Source organism: Octodon degus, unplaced genomic scaffold (assembly GCF_000260255.1).
Source record: "Octodon degus isolate 3935 unplaced genomic scaffold, OctDeg1.0 scaffold00325, whole genome shotgun sequence".
Classification (NCBI taxonomy): Eukaryota; Metazoa; Chordata; class Mammalia; order Rodentia; family Octodontidae; genus Octodon; species Octodon degus.
Window position 1 is genome coordinate 1,172,767 of NW_004524901.1, and position 14,380 is coordinate 1,187,146.

General features: G+C 34.7%; 1 protein-coding gene across 1 annotated transcript; it reads left to right on the forward strand.

The window, feature by feature from the left end:
* The first annotated feature begins 3,535 nt into the window (after positions 1-3,535).
* LOC101578906 (olfactory receptor 2B11-like) lies at positions 3,536-4,486 on the forward strand. Its single transcript, XM_004647785.1, has one exon. It carries the CDS (start codon positions 3,536-3,538, stop codon positions 4,484-4,486), a length of 951 nt encoding a protein of 316 aa, XP_004647842.1.
* The last annotated feature ends 9,894 nt before the right edge of the window (positions 4,487-14,380 follow it).

The following is a 14,380-nucleotide window of genomic DNA, read 5'->3' on the forward strand; positions in this document are numbered from 1 at the left end:
TTCAAAATGGTTAGGATAGATATATAGTTACATTCTCTTAATGAATAGAGGGATTTGTTCTAATGGTGTTTGTAAATAGGATATCATGTCCACATCTTGTATAGCAATTAGCCACTAGGAAGAATGTTTGCAATGTGTTAATTATTCAAACTGCCCTACTAATTTAGTTTGAAACTGTCTCATTGCTATTTGTTTCTCAATAAAATTATGGAAAAACAACACAATTTGTGACAGCTAAGCTTGCTCAGAATAAAATGTGTTTTCTGAAAAGTATAACAGATATAGTAAAACAGAAAGAAACTGAATATAAGGAGTAAAAAACAAAGATAAGGAAAAAGAACAAAGATAGGAAAAACAAAGGAAAGGGGAAAATCATGCAAGTATATTTAAAGGACAGCTGAGATTATTGTATTACTAATTTCATTAAGTGTTTTGAAAATAGCAATTAATGTCTAAAATTTTCACTTTTGACTAACACTATATGCTAATATCTGCAATCTGAGCGCCTATATCAAAGAAAGTAATATGTAATACAAGAACCATGGTTAAATACCTCTCATCTTATTTTTCTAAATATGTACCATTTCTAATGTCTTAGCAATTATTATTATCTCTTTAAAATAAATAAAAAACTAATAAGTTAAAAAGGTCAAGAAAAAGTGATTAAGGTTTATTGAAAATAAGCATTGATATTCAATTATTTATCCAACCTTCCAAATCTACATCTGTTAATTTGAGCAACAGATTTGATGACAAAAATATGTAATATAACCATTGTTAATATGCTATTCTTGTTTAGAAAATATGTACCATATGTATTGTTGTATGTTTTGGGGGAGGTTGGTTTTTTTTTTTTTTTTTTTTTTTTTTTTTTTTTTTTTTTTTTTTTTTGCTTTTATTTTTTGTGGTACCAGGGATTGTTTTTTTAAAAAAGCAATGACTATCCAATATTATTGATTTTTTTTAACCCCACTTGATGTGATGGTACAGCAATAGAGCAATTCCCTAGGCTGCGTGAGGATTGGGTTAGGTCTCTAAAATTGAAGAAACAAAGGACTAAAAAATAAATGTTAAACTCAAGTTTAACTTTTTAATTTAGTCAGGACAAAAATTATTACTTATAGAAAAATTTGTCAATGCAACAGTTTCTAACTTCTATAAAAATCAAGGTGATAACCTCATCCATTTCTATGTATAATTATTGTTTTTCACCTCTCATATAGCAGAAATAGCAAGAAAAATATCCTGAGTAAAATATAAAGAAATTGGATCTTGACACAAAAATAATTGTCTTAATTTTTCTATAGTTATCTAAGAGAAATTTCACACAGTAATGAATTTTCTAAGAAATTTTAGTCCTAAATGTATTCTCTACACCAAGTGCCAATTTTTATTTCATTTTATTGAAGAAGCACATTAGAGGGAAATATGCCCACAGGGAACTTCTATAGTGTTTCTTGCCAAGAAATGTCCATTGAGATTCATGATCTCTTTAAGGATAAATTCCTCCAGCTTTATAAAAGAGCAAAGAGCTTATTTAACTATTAGTTTAAAGTAAAATAGGTTTCTAGATCTATTTTAGGATCCTTTCAATAAAATAAACCAATAACTTTTAAGTATCTGTATATTCTATACCATAAAATTTGGAATGCAGGGAGGGTTTCAATCCCTATTGTCAAGTAACACTGAAATCTGATAAAAAGAAAATACTAAATTTTTTGAAAGAAAAGCAGATATCACTTTTCAATCAATATCAACATTAATTTATTTTTTCTACGTGTTGGGAATTCAACTCAGGGACTATTCAATGAATGACAGCTTGGCATTTCTTTCCAGTTGTTTGTCTCTGGGTTTTTTTAATTTTGAGACAGGATCTTTATAAGGCACTGCATTGCCCAGACTGGTCTCAATTTTGTAGTTATTGTGCCTCAGCCTCCTAGAGTAGTAAAATTCTGAACACGCCAACTTAACATTGGTTTAAGGTAAGTGTCTCATGTGGATGGGAATGATCTAATTGATTTAATCTTTGCAAAAGTTCTTGGGTGTTATGACCTCTTTATTCAAAATTGCATATTAGAAAATGTGTAATGTAAATACATTAGCATTTCTTCAAAACAATTTATTACATTGAGATATGGTGTAGATATTCTGTCCTGTTTTACTAGTGGGCATTAATATTAAATAAATGGATGCTGCCATAAAATGTCCTAAAGGCATTATCAGAATCAAGCAAGTTTTTGCGTAATTCAAAGAAATGGAAGGGAAGAATATATAATCCTTCTGAGACAGCAGACATAGACTCGCTATCAAACACAACAATGAATTTTATGGACATACACAGCCCAGCATGAAGTGTTGTTCTTGACAGAATGTGGTCATATCCTTTGCATAATTAGCAGACACAGCAAGATCAACAAGAAAACTTCTGCAAATTGTGGCTGCACCTCCAAAACATACATATAATCACTTCCCTGGGATGGGTCTGGTTTTCTGATTTCAAACCTGTGTTTTTCAGAGGCGGTTTTTTTTTCCCTTCAGAATTTACTATTACTTAACTCAAATCACACAAATACACATATACTCACACTTTTAATGAACATAAAATGAATTTATAAAAATACAACTAACAAAGGCATACTACAACTCACAATATGGAAATTATAGATATATGTCATAGCATGCTGATAAGAACTGATGCCTTTAATGGCCCTTTATCTCTTTGCTTTACAATCAGTACCTCTATGTCTTCTTTTTCACATTTCTCACCACATATTTAAATGACCATTTCTTTTCACTTGTATGTTTCTTTTATTTGTCCTTCCTTCCCTCCTTTTTTCCCTTCTTTCTTTCTTTCTTTCTTTCTTTCTTCCTTCCTTCCTTCCTTCCTTTCTTTCTTTCTTTCTTTCTTTCTTTCTTTCTTTCTATTTCTTTCTTTCTTTTTTTGTACTGGCTATGTTTTCATTTTAAAACACCACTTCAAGTTGGCAAATGACAGTCTAAAGCTTGTGGAATAGATCCAAGGAGTAGCAATACATGACTATGTTTTGCAAATCAGACCAATACAGAGGGAGTTCACAGAGTTACAAACTCACCTAAAACAACTCATCACCTCCAAGAACGTGATGAGGGCCAGACCACAGATGGATGACACAGACATCTGTGGCAAATTAGAATGGGTATTTCTTGGGGATTGGTAGGATTATTAATTCATTAATTTTATTTTTAATGTAAGATCATCTGTGAATTTCTCTTTATGTGCTCATTATTCTGTAAAAAGTTGCTATGTTTGCGTCTATTGGGAAAATATGGAGATATATTAGTCTTTCTTTTAGAGGCACTACAAAAATAATATTTCTTAGACTGCTATATTTTATACTTGCAAATATCAAATAACTTTGTTAAAGTTGCATCACGTGAAAATATCTTTTTAACTTTATTTTATTTAACTGGATAGGTTGACCATCAGAAAAAGTCAATATTAAAATTTATTTCCTGCATTCAAAACTTGAATTTTCCAAAAGACGTGACATCAGTCATGACTCTGGGCAATGCTAGTGCTCCAAAAGTCTTCATTCTCCTGGGTTTCTCTAGCTACCCTTGGTTGGAAATGCCTCTCTTCACTGTGGTACTTGTTGCTTATATCTGCACACTTGTGGGCAACATCTCCATTATCATGGTGTGTAGGGTAGACCCTCACCTACACAGTCCCATGTATTTCTTCCTTTCCAACCTCTCTTTCTTGGACCTGTGTTTCATCACCACTACTATCCCTCAGCTCCTGCTGAACCTATGGGGTCCAGACAAATCCATCAGCTATGGTGGCTGTGTGACCCAGTTTTACCTGTTTCACTTTCTGGGGGCCACAGAGTGCATCCTTCTAGCTGTGATGTCTGTGGATCGTTACATTGCCATCTGCAAGCCCCTGAGGTACCCTACCATCATGTGTCAGCACTTCTGTGTCCTCCTAGTGAGCATCACATGGTTCAGTGGCTTGGCTAACTCCTTGTTGCAGTCATCCCTCACCGTCCAGCTGCCACTCTGTGGTAACAACAAGGTGGACAACTTTCTATGTGAAGTCCCTGTGATGATCAAGATGTCTTGTGTGGACATTACATTCAATATGACTATGCTTTCCATCGTTGGAATATTCTATTCCTTGGTTCCTTTGTCATTTATCTTTGTTTCCTATGCATTCATTATAGCTTCTGTGCTTAGGATTAAGTCCTCAGAGGGAAAGAAGAAGGCCTTTAACACATGTGGTTCCCATGTTATGGTTGTATCTCTCTTCTATGGGCCAGTAATCAGCATGTATGTGCAGCCCTCTGCCACTAACTCCCAGGACAAAGACAAAATCATGTCCCTGTTCTACAGTTTGGTGACTCCCATGCTTAACCCTTTTATCTACACTTTGAGGAATAAGGACATGAAAGGGGCAATGAAGAGGCTCCTTATATCATTGTGCAATCGGCGAGCAGAGCAAATGTAACATACTACATGCACTGTCTATATGTGACGAAAGATCTTCATCTCTGGAATAATCTCTTTATTTAACCACTTCCAAAATTGTCAGGATTGTAATTACATATGCATTTTGTGCCATATTGCTGAAACTTTTTATGTATCATTTCATGTGCAAAAACTAACTCAGTTTGTGTGCAATTAGTGCGAGTGAAAATGATGCTGTCCAATTGCTTTATGTTCATCTAGAGAAATTTTAAATGCAGGCAAGAGATAAATGCTTATTGATGGACTCAGCCTGTCAGACAAGAAATGGAAAATGAAACACTATATTAAATTTGTGTTGTTTCAATAAAATGCAAGTAATTTATTTTACATCTTATCTGCCTGCTACTGTGGCCATGACTTGAGAGTTAATATCAACTTATTCCCAGCAGAACTAATAAGCTGCTTAAAAAGTTTAAATGTGCATCCATCAATCTTTTAAGAGTTTGATAATTTACATACCATGTCTGGTCCTTTTTCTACTGCATGTATCAGTGAAATTTCTTCCTTTTGCATTAATTAACTGAAATAACTGTCTATGCTTCTAAAGGAAAAAGTTCATGAAAAAAGTCCTAGCAGTCTATTTTGAATCTCTAGTGTTGAGGGTCACTTCGCTTTCATCGAGGAGGCAAGCTAAGAGTTGAAATACTTCAGTCCTTTGGAAATCAACATTAGTAGTTATCAGAAGAAGTAGTAGAAAAAAAATCAAAAAATCGATTGTCTGATATTCTCATGTTTTATAAAAGTGAAGTAGAAAGGTTGTTAAAGCTGCAGAAATGGGTATTTTGCTGATTATATCAGCAATATTTGTACTACTTTAAGTCAGCCACATTCACAGATTTTTCAGCTTAACAAGTTTAACAATATCTGAATTTTTTCAATTTGATTTCAGGCATATGTTTTGCTGTTGTTCCAACAACTATGTTTGTTTACCCAAATGTGTCTTCATACATTTGTCCATTTTGAGTCTCTCTCTACACACTTTCCAATGGGATGCACAAAAATCTATTTACTAATAGAGTAAAAATATTACACTATTCCAACACATAATCACTTATAACCAAGTATTACATCCTTCAATTTGTGCCTTAAGAATTAATACTTTTACACACTTAATGGGAAGAGTACTATGGTTTGTCTCTTGTTGGGCACAGGGAAACAAAGTCTTTCAGAAACAATCTGAATCTTGAACTCAGCTCTTTTCCAGGGGACAGGAATGTCTTGCAGATTGTGTGAGCTGCTGGCTATGACAGAAGTGTACAACATTCAGAAGAGAGCTCCTCTCTCCAGAGTGATCATGGGTAAAATTCCCGCTCAGTAATCTCAGTGGTAAAACCAATGAGTGCTAAAGGACACAATTTTGTATTTTTTAAGACACAGGCAATTGAATGATAAATATAATCTGTCCTCACTACCTCTTCTTTTTTATGTTTTATTAATTTTATTGAGAAACATAGCAATGAGACAGTTTCAAAACCAATTAATGGGACACCTTCAATAATTAATATATTGCATAATTTCCTGTCGAGAAACTATTAGTACAAATCTTTCTTCTCACTGAATTAAAAGAAAGTAGCTGTATATCTCTCCTAACTATTTTGTATATATAGATACAAAATGGTCCTTCACTTCTATCCCTTTTTTGTTTAGTTTTGTCAGAGATGGGTATTCCATTGCCAATTAAATATTGTAGGTGCATGAATTCAGAAAAATAATCCAATATAGTCCAGTAGTTCATAATAGTAGTGAGTTATCTGTAGGACTGGCAATGTCAGGAGTTGTTGACTTGGGATTGTCCTGCTTCAAGGTTGTATATGGTGAGATTTTTGGACTTATGTGTAAACATAAGAAGTATATAATTCTTTATGCCTATTTTTAAAATATATTTAAATTTTTAAAAATTTTTATCATATTCTGTAGGGACTTAAAGTTCAACATATCAATACTTGATGAAAAATACCTGTTCTATATTATGCCTAAGATGCTTGATATGCAGACAGATAGTGAGGTTAAGCTTGACAGCCTAGGTTGTATGGTAATAACAATAAGCTTGTCTTCTGGATGGTTAACAACCTAAGTTTGCAGACCAAAATTAGATGAAAAGAAGGGCTGCAAGGAAAGCCAACATTTTGGCCCCAGCCTTTCAAGGTCAGTTAAGACTCAAGATATATGAGAACTTGTACTGTAACATCATGTAACTTGGCAGTGTCCAAAATTTGCAGATCAAGGAGATTATGGAGCCAAAGAGGAAAGTGATCGATGATGTAGAGTGTGCCTAAAGAGAGTCACATGGAAAGAAAACATTATCTCAGGCTTTCACAGAGAGTATATTGGCCAAGCAATGGACATGACTCATCCACATGGCTGACACTGACAAACAATCTGAGGTACAGGATCTCAGGATAAATCCTGAGGGGATTTCACTGGTCAAGGTAAAGCGGGACCTATGCAACAAGAGTTGTAACTTTTGGGTCTGATAAGTAGAAAAGTATAAAAACAAAATATAAGAAGTAATGTCATTACCTCTGCTTAAAACTTACATTAAGTGCTCATTAAAAATGTGTCATAGGGGGCCAGGCCCTAGCTCAGTACTTTAAGTGGCTGTTTCCACAAAGCTGTCAGCCTCAGGTTGCTGTAGTTCGATCCCCAAAACACTCCAGCCAGCCAAACCACCCCTGAGGGCATTCGGAGCAAAAAAAAATCCTTATCCGTAGAGTGTGCCTAAGGAGAGTCACATGGGGAGAAAACAGTCTCTCAGGCTTTCACAGAGAGCACATTGGCCAACCAATGGCCGTGACTCATTCACATGGATGATACTGACAAAGGTTCTACAATCTGAGGTACAGGATCTCATGATAAATCCTGAGGGGATTTCACTGACCTTCTCAGACCAAAAAGCTACAACTCTTGATGCACAGGTCCTGCTTTACCTTGGTCTTAACCATCCAGTAGAAAAGTATGAAGACGAAATATAGGAAGTAAAGCCATGTTGTTATGTTGAGCTGTGGGGGACTCAGGTCAATAACTTCTGACATTGCCAGTTAAAAAGAAGACCCAATGCTATTATGGGCTACTGAACTCTTTTAGAATATTTTGCTGAGTTTACACACCTATAATATTCAATAACGGAACTTAGAAAAAATGGGGTATACTGATGAATGTCCATTTTGTATCTATGCATTCAAAGTGGTTAGGATAGATATATAGTTGCATTCTCTTAATGAATAGAATGATTTGTTCTAATGATGTTTGTGAATAGGATCTCAAGTCCGCATCTTGTACAGCAATTAACCACTAAGAAGAATATATGCAGTGTGTTATTTGTTGAAAAAAATGTGTCATATACCAAGTGAAGAGCTAAACATAGTAAGTTATACATCTAAGGCTATTATCTTCTGGTAATATTTTTTAGGGGTGCTAGGGTTCAAATTCAGGACCTTGTGGTTTCCAGGCAGGCATTTATGCACTCTTGCTGATGATCTATATCCCCATCACTTCTGGTAAGTTTTTTATAGATTTTAAAATGCTATATAAAAAGTAGAAACCATATTCAGACAAATTTGAGAAAATACAGACATTATTCAACATGTCTTGAAGTCAAAATTAACTAAAAAGTGTTAAATCACAATTAATAGAAGGCTTCTCATTTCTTGATTTTATTGTTTATGAGAGAAAACATTAGAAATTAACTGAATTCCAGAATTGGAAGGAAATTTGATGAGTTGAAGTGAGGAGAAAAATCTCTCTTTTTCTCCAAATGAATGAGTAGCTCCTTATGAAATCTTGGTGGTATTGAGAGAAAAGCTGCTTCCAGTCACCCCATTATGCCTCCCCAGGAATCTTAAATACAAGTGGTACTTATTATTTGAGGATAAAATATCCACAGTCAGGTATTAGCTTGCATGTTCAATGTCAGTATTCCTTACTAATTGATCTTAATAATGGCATAAATATGATAATTAAATATTTCCATTTGTATCAATAAGCAATAAAAATAAATGTAACAAGATTTGCTATGTACATAATAACAGTTCTTATACTTTAAACACAAAAAAGAGAGTCTTTTTATTAATATATTAATATACTTTATCTTAAAAGTATGTATTTATTATTTACTATAATCAATGAAATAGATAATAAACAACTTTCAGATGAAATTCATTAAGAGATCAGTATGCTAAACTATATAAATTGCTTCTCAGCCAACCTATGGAAACACATTTCTAAAGTGCTCATTAAAATTATTTCCAAGAGTCTTGGTTACTTTTCTTTTGTTGCTGAGATAAAATAATTGTCACCTAAAATTTTAGAATTGCTACCCCTGCTTATTTTGGGCATCCTCGTGCATGAAATGTTGACAGTCCTTTAATTTTATATTAATATTTTTGGGATTAAAAGTATTTCCTAGGTCAAGAGACTTTAGGATTCTATTTTTTGATTCAGTTTCGTCTGTGTCTTTCAATTGGAGAACTGAAGCCATTAACATTGAGAGATATTGCTGATTTGTCTTGGATATTTACTACTATTTCTTTCTTTACCTGTTGATGTGCCTTTTGTTTTGCTTTTCCTGGTACTTTTGCTTCTGTTTATCCATTGACATCATTGGTCTCGTGTGTGTCTTTAATTGTGTCCAATTTCTTGTGTCTGTCAAGAATATTCTGGAATACTATCTCCAGAGATGGGTTAGCACTCAAATGTCATCTAAGTTAAGCTTTTTCATGGAAAGACCTTATTCTTCTATTTTTAAGGATATTTTTGCTTGGTAAATTAATCTGGGTTGGAAGTTATTTGATTTTGGAACTTGAAATACTTCACTACGAGTTTTTCTGGTCATCAGAATTTGTACTGAGAAGTCTGCTATGATTATAGTTGAATTTTCTTGGTGCATGTTTCTTCACTTTTCACTGGACGCCTTTAAAATTCTGTTTTGTTTTTCCTGGACATTTGTGAATTCAATAAGGATATACCTTGGTGAACTTCTCCTTTCATCACAATTATTTGGTGCTTCATCAACATCACTTGTAAAACCCTTTTTGTTTTGAAGGAAATTTCCTTCCATGATTTCTGTAATCATGGTAGTGGATACATTGGTGCTGTCTTCTACTTTTCTCCAACAATGACTAGCCTCAGAGTCTCATCATCACTGAGTAGCTGCCATACAGGTTTCCCTCGTTCTCCTGTTTTTGTTGTTGATTTCTTTGTGGTCTTTATAGTAGTTGATCATTTTGTCTTCAATATCAGACACTCTATCTTCTCATCAATCATCTCTACAATATATGAATCCTATAGAGGTTTTTATTTAAGGTATTTCTGTCTGACATATTTTTAAGGATTTCACATCCAGGTTGAATCTGTTGCACAAATTTTGAATTATTTTGCTTAGCTTGCTCAGTTTCATACCTATTTTCACAAATTTACCATGGGCATATTGGCCATAATTGAGTTGGTTCAATGGTGCAGGGAATATGGCCTTTTTTTCTCCTCCATTGTTTCTTTGCAGGTTTTACTACAAACTGGGGACTAGACAAAAAAGCAGAGTTTGTAATTTATATGGAAAGTTTTAGAAGATATTAGTAGAATAAAAAGCTTATTCACAATCCTCTAAGCAAGAAATGCCAGCTAGTTTGTTTCTATTGAGAGTTACAGGAGGAATACTCCTGGCAGAAAGTAACATACTACAACTAACAGATCTGCAGGGGGTCTAGCAAAGGAGGCATTCCCAAGCTGTAGCAAGGATTTAAGAATATTAATAACCTACTTTTACATGTGCATAATTTGCAGATTTTCCTGTAGCAGCCATTAGTGGGGAGCCATGTACTAACCCAAAGCTTCAAGTAGCACAGGAGAAATTAAAAAAGAAGTGAGTTCCATCCAGTCTGACTGAACCTAGTGTTTTCCAGGTTCTGTGAGATTCAAAAGCAGTCAGTGTATTTCATCGTGGGAAACATATACAGGTGCCTTATTTCTTGAGTGTCCACCATACTCTAGAGTCTCAGATGGTGACACTTATCTGACAAATTCCACCTGAAACAGGAAGAGGATTACATGACACTCAGTCTATAGGCATAGTACATAGTAATCATGTACATGCTGGAGTAACAAGTGAATCCAGGACTGGAAATGTAGGGTAAGAAATCCTCAAAATAAGTATATCAAAGAAAATGCTTCACATAGCTATCCACAGAGAAAGGAGAGGAATGAAGGTGTAAGGTAACTCTATGCCAAAGGAAAACCTTTCTATCTGTTCCTTTTATTTGATATATTTGAATTCTTTCAAAACAATGCACTTGTGAGTAGTTTACATAATTAAAAATATTATACTTATGTTTGATTAATACTATGTAGTGTGTGGGTGACACAGTCACAACACAATCAGTGACAATCATGTGGCCTGAAGACACATACTTATTCCCTCATCTGAAACATGATTTATTCTTTTCTGACACAAGACAGAGTTAAAAGCAGCTTTTTTCTAAGAAACACAACTCTTAACTTGAGGCTATAAGTGCCCAAATTCTAAATAGATGTAGAAGAAACTTGAACTTCATGTTGAAAAACTCTCAGTCAAATGTTTCTCAGCTCTGCATAGAGGCATATTAGTCACTTAGACAGTGGATCTAAAAGTTGGTAAAGCAAAGTTTACTGGCACTAAATTTATGTGCCTTATTTCAGGACACTTTCAGACTGAAGACATCATGATAAAAATGTACAGGGATGTTCACCTTTCTGCAGCAATTCCATTACCATGAACAGTGATCATCATAGATACCAAGCCAAGCCTCACATGATGGGAAATGACTGGGCGATGAGTATTCTTCCTTTGGAACCTAAATTGCCCCACAATCACGAAGATTCATCCTATATGACAAATCCATGACTGAAATCATAAAAGTGGGCCCCATATTGCCTGAGCTGATCCTTAAACATTAGGCTACTCTATTTGTGGGTAGTCAGTCTGAATCCCTACTTCAGCATGTTCTTCCCTTCAGCTACTGAAGCTGGAGACTTTCTACTTTGCCTCGCTATTTATTATGGTTTAGATCTAAATTATGCTTCCAATATTATGCCTTGTTCAGAGCTGGATTTCTTGAAAGATGATTGGATTTTCAGGCACTTTTCTCAGTAGTTTCACCCACTAATGAGGTTATATGTGGGTGGGATTTTGGGAGGTGGGGCCTGGATGGAGGAAGTGATTCCTAGGGTTGTGACCTACAATGCTGTGACATTCCCAACTCCTTCTTCATTTCCTTCCTTGATTCCTGCTTACCACACGTAAGCAATTTCCTTCCAGCATGCACTCCCAGTAGAGCTATTCTCCCTTGCAACCAGCTAAACCTAGATTGAAACATGTGCAGCTGTGAGCTAAAATAGATCTCTCCTCTCAGTTACAAGTATCAAGTATTATGTAAGTTGCAGAAAAATAACTTAAATACTTTCCAATTGAAACTGTGCTTTAGTATTAATTTTTAATACCACTGAATCTAGTGCCCACATTAGTCAGTGATGAAACATGTGTGGTGGGAAGTTGAGAAGGTGAACATTATTTCATCTTTCTATTATAAAGATATTTAATTTTTGATGTTTTAGGTACCACTTAACTGCCTTTTATTGGAAAGTCATGAGAAGGTAGGATTAAAATTGTTAAGATTGTGGTATTAGACATTAGATATTTCATGTCCATTCAAATTTGTCTTATACAGTTGGGTGCTCCCATGTTTGACAAATACGTATTTATAAGTGTTACTTCCTCCTCTTTTATTTTCACCTAACTAGTATGTAGTGGCATTTTTTATTTTATTTGATCATACTTGGTTTGAAGTTCAGACTGTCTGTGAAGAGGATTGCTACCCTTGCTTTTTTCTGAGGTGCTGATTCATGTAGTATTGTTTTCCACTCTTTGATTTTCAGCCTATGATTTTCTGTATGAGTTAAATGTGTTTCCTGGATATAACATATCACTCATTTTGCTTGGTAATCAACTCTGCCAGGCTATTCCTTTTAATTGGTGACTTGAGTCGCGTTTACATTGATGATCATAATTGAGATGTACTGACAAATGATTAACATGTTATTTACCTACTGTTGCTTATCCCTTTTTCTTTTGTTTAAATGTTTGTCTAGTATGCTGGATTATTTCTGTTCTCATTCATAGAGTTCTGCTCAGTTTGGTCTCTCTCTAAGATACATTTTAGTAGTTAGTGTAGTGTTGGATTTGTCATTATAAAATTCTTTAGTTGTTCTTTGTCATGGAATTATTTCACTTCTCCATTAAACTTGAAAGAGAGTTTGCAGGTTATAGTAGTCTGAGCTGGAATTTGTTTTCATAGAGGACCTGAAGTAATCTGCTCTATACTCTTCTTTATTTTTTTGTTTTTTTTTCTTTTCAAAGTTTTATTGATAAACATATAGCAATGAGACAGTTTCAAATCAAATCGAAAGTACAGTTTCAACAAATAATACACTGCATATATTCTTCTCAGTGGTTAATTGCTGTACAAGATGCAGACTTCTGATCCTACTTACAAACACCATTAGAAAAAATCATTCTATTCATTAAGAGAATGCAACTATATATCTATCCCAACCACTTTGAATACACAGATACAAAATGGACATTCATAGGTATACCCCAATTTTTTTAAGTTCCGTTGTTGAATATTATAGGTGTGTAAATTCAGCAAAATATTCTAAAAGAGTCCAGTAGCCCACAATAGCATTGGGTCTTCTGTTTAACTGGCAATGTCAGAAATTATAGACCTGAGTCTCCCACAGCTCAACATAACAACATGGCTTTACTTCCTATACTTCATCTTCATACTTTTCTACTGGATGGTTAAGACCAAGGTAAAACAGGACCTGTGCAACAAGAGTTGTAGCTTTTTGGTCTGACAATGTCAGTGAAATGCCCTCAGGATTTATCCTGAGATCCTGTAGCTCAGACTGTAGAACCTTCGTCAGTGTCAGCCATGTGGATGGGACACGGCCAATGCTTGGCCAATGTGCACTTTGTGAAAGCCTAAGACAGTGTCTTCTCCCCATGTGACTCTCCTTAGGCACACTTGACGTCATCGATAACTTGCCTCTTTGGCCCCATAATCTTCTTGATCAGAAAATTTGAGACACTACCGAGGTACATGACGTTACCGTACAAGTTCTCATATGTCCTGAGTCGTAATTGACCTTAGAAGGCTAGGGCCAAAATGTTGGCTTTCCTTCTAGCCCTCCTTTTTCTCTAATTTTAGTCTACAAACTTAAGGTTGTTAACTATCCAGAAGACAAGCTTATAGTTATTATTAAATGATTTAGGCTATCCAGCTGAACCTCACTATCTCACTGCTTTTCAAACACCTTAGGCATAATAAGGAATAGATATTTTTCATCAGGCATTGATATGTTGAACCTTAATCCCAACATAATATGATAAAAATATTTAAAAACAAGATAATATTTTAAAAATAGGATAGAGAATTCTATGCTTCTCATGTTTGCACATAAGTCCAAAAATCTCACCATATACAACCTTGAAGCAGGACAGTCCCACAGTATTCCTTTTCCTGTCTCTTGCTTTCGTTCACCACCCTCTTCTTCTTGAACATCCACCTACCAGAGAAATATCTTAGCAGTAACCGGCATGTCATGAAAAGCAGCCCATATTCAGAATACCACAATGACAGGCACTCCCAACATGAAACCACTATTACAAATTACCATCTGCAGTGCAGTACCTTAGTTCACAGATATCATTATATATAGTTAGTCAGGGTGAGAATCTTTCCAATTAACACCTAGATTAAAGAATCTTCTGAAAATTCTCAGGATCATTGCCTTGCTCATCTTTTACATATAACTGCATGGCTTAACATTGTCATATTTCCTA

Excerpts from the sequence above, each read along its gene's own strand:
- LOC101578906 (XM_004647785.1), top strand. The coding sequence starts at position 3,536 with ATGACTCTGGGCAATGCTAGTGCTCCAAAAGTCTTCATTCTCCTGGGT.